Consider the following 2,212-nt stretch of genomic DNA (forward strand, 5'->3'; position numbering starts at 1 on the left):
TTCTAACACATACATGCATGTATACCGATCGATCTCCCTACATATACCTAGGTCGACATTAACTATTTTCTCCCCACCCATTGATCGACGTACCTCACAAGTTATGTCTCTCCTTTCTTTGACAAAGGACGATTGATCTTCCTATGTAGTTACGTCTGCTTACCACAGCCATATCGTCCCCCCTCATCATTCATGCATGCCTCCTGACCCGTCTCTCACACGCACGTGCACAGACAGGCAGGCATCCCCTCTCTTATTGATATTGCACGCGTGCCCTCCATTTTTCTAGCAAGCCTCTCCCACCATTTGTTAGAAGCAACTCCAGTACCACCCCCTCCAACACTCTAGCACCGTCTCTCTCCCAACCTTATTCCTCTCCTACACATATGCATGGATGCCGATCGATCTCCCTTAATACATAAGGTAGGCCTCTCTCCTCCTCCACACACATACCAGCCATTGTACCTCTATAGTTAATTAGGCCTCCCCCCACCACACACTGACAGTCGAGCGCTGTAGGTAGGTATCCATGCCATAGAGACAAACTGCACCTGTCCCCTCTCACGGTCCAGTAGGCTAGGCACTCTATATCTTTGATGTGGGCACACACATATTCGATGACAGTCTTTATCGATCGCGCCTGCGCACACACACACATCATCCCTCTCTTTGATTTTATGGATACCTCAAGCCGATGATACCTCCACTCTCTTCTCGTAGATCGCCCCCTCTATATATATGATATATCCAGGACTCTATTTCACACACATTGCATATGTTACATTTTTTATTGACCCACCGGGAATAATGAGATTTCTTGTGGAATGCTCACCAGGAGAGTTGCATGGGTCCGCGGCCATAGTAGGATTTGTCGGGGACGCAGGGCCACTCCTTGTTGTCGGCGTCGCAGTAGGTGATGGATGCATTGATCTCTTCCTTGATGCAGAGGCCCCACGAGTAGGGCCCGTCGGGCGCCGTGGGCAACCCGCCGGTGGTCTCATGGGAGATCTGCGCCAGGAAGGCGGCGACCTCGCGCTTGCGCGTGTCCGCGTCGACGTGGTGGGCGCCGCTGCCGAACTCCGGGAACCACTCCACTGTGCTGACGAAGGAGGAGTAGTTGTAGAACCCCTTGGCTGGGTAGGCGGTGTTGTCCTTGTGCAGGAACATGCTCGAGAACATCTCCTCCGTCACGATCGACGAGATGTGGTGGCGGCGGCCGAAGCGGCCGCGGAAGACGTGGCGCCACCTGGGCCACTGCCACGAACACGCTTCCACAACGCCGACGTTCAGCATGAGTGTAGCAGCGGCTAGGGAGAAGGCCAGCAGGACGGGAGGAAGAAACAAGTGCACCATCGTCGTGGCTAGCTCTAGAAGCTTAGAGCATTGACCGATGTGGCGGCTACTCACAAAGGTTCTTTTGCATGCGGTGATGGGGTTTGACTTGATCTGATCTGGTGACAACAATTGTTCCGTGCGTGGTGTGATCGATCAATCGCGTCTCCACCTCCGCTCGCTCTTTTTCTTTTCTGCTTGTATGTTGTAGTGCACGTGCGTACGCGTCGAATCAAATCCAAGCGAGCTGCGAAACCGCCGAAAAGCACTCCGCGTCTCACGCACCCTTCTTTTGTTTTGCTTGCTTGCTTACATTTTTTTTATTAACCCCCCCCCCCCCAAAAAACACTCATGAACCCACACACTATATCTCTCTACGTTTGTATCTCTCTCACACAACCCCAGATAGATGGTGTACATACACGAAGTGAATAGGTGCACGTACTCACGCTTCATGCCCAACCACACCCGCGCGGGTACACGGTGGAGCTCATTTCTATATGAAATGGCAGCCCACGTGCTAATTTGAACGCGTGTAGCGGTTGTTTACCTATGGAGGTAGTGTACCACGCTTGCACGAAACAAAGTTCGACTTGATGCATTGGCGTGTTATTTTTAAATAAAGTTATATCGCTCAATGGCACGTACACAGAATATAAAATGATTTTTATGGAGAAAAAGGTAGTCCGCACCACTATATACAATGGAGCATGCCTGCCTGGGTTTGTCTCTCTTCAGAGTATCTCACACAAGGCGGCGGTGGCCTCTCTCTCTCTCACCATTGGTCACTGATCCGGCCGCATCCCGTCCGCCGGAGAAAAGGGAGGATGTGCATTGTTTCTCCGTTCGATGGCGCCGAGGCAGCATGTCCTGATCTGCG

At 51.9% G+C, this 2,212-nt stretch overlaps 1 protein-coding gene across 1 annotated transcript; it reads right to left on the reverse strand.

Annotated features, from left to right (window-relative positions):
• Positions 1–828: 828 nt before the first annotated feature.
• Positions 829–1,353, reverse strand: LOC119281320 (chitinase 10-like). Its single transcript, XM_037561855.1, has one exon. The coding sequence runs from the start codon at positions 1,351–1,353 to the stop codon at positions 829–831; it is 525 nt and encodes a 174-aa protein (XP_037417752.1).
• Between the last annotated feature and the right edge of the window lie 859 nt (positions 1,354–2,212).

The sequence above is a fragment of the Triticum dicoccoides genome, chromosome 3B, assembly GCF_002162155.2.
Source record: "Triticum dicoccoides isolate Atlit2015 ecotype Zavitan chromosome 3B, WEW_v2.0, whole genome shotgun sequence".
Lineage (NCBI taxonomy): Eukaryota > Viridiplantae > Streptophyta > Magnoliopsida > Poales > Poaceae > Triticum > Triticum dicoccoides.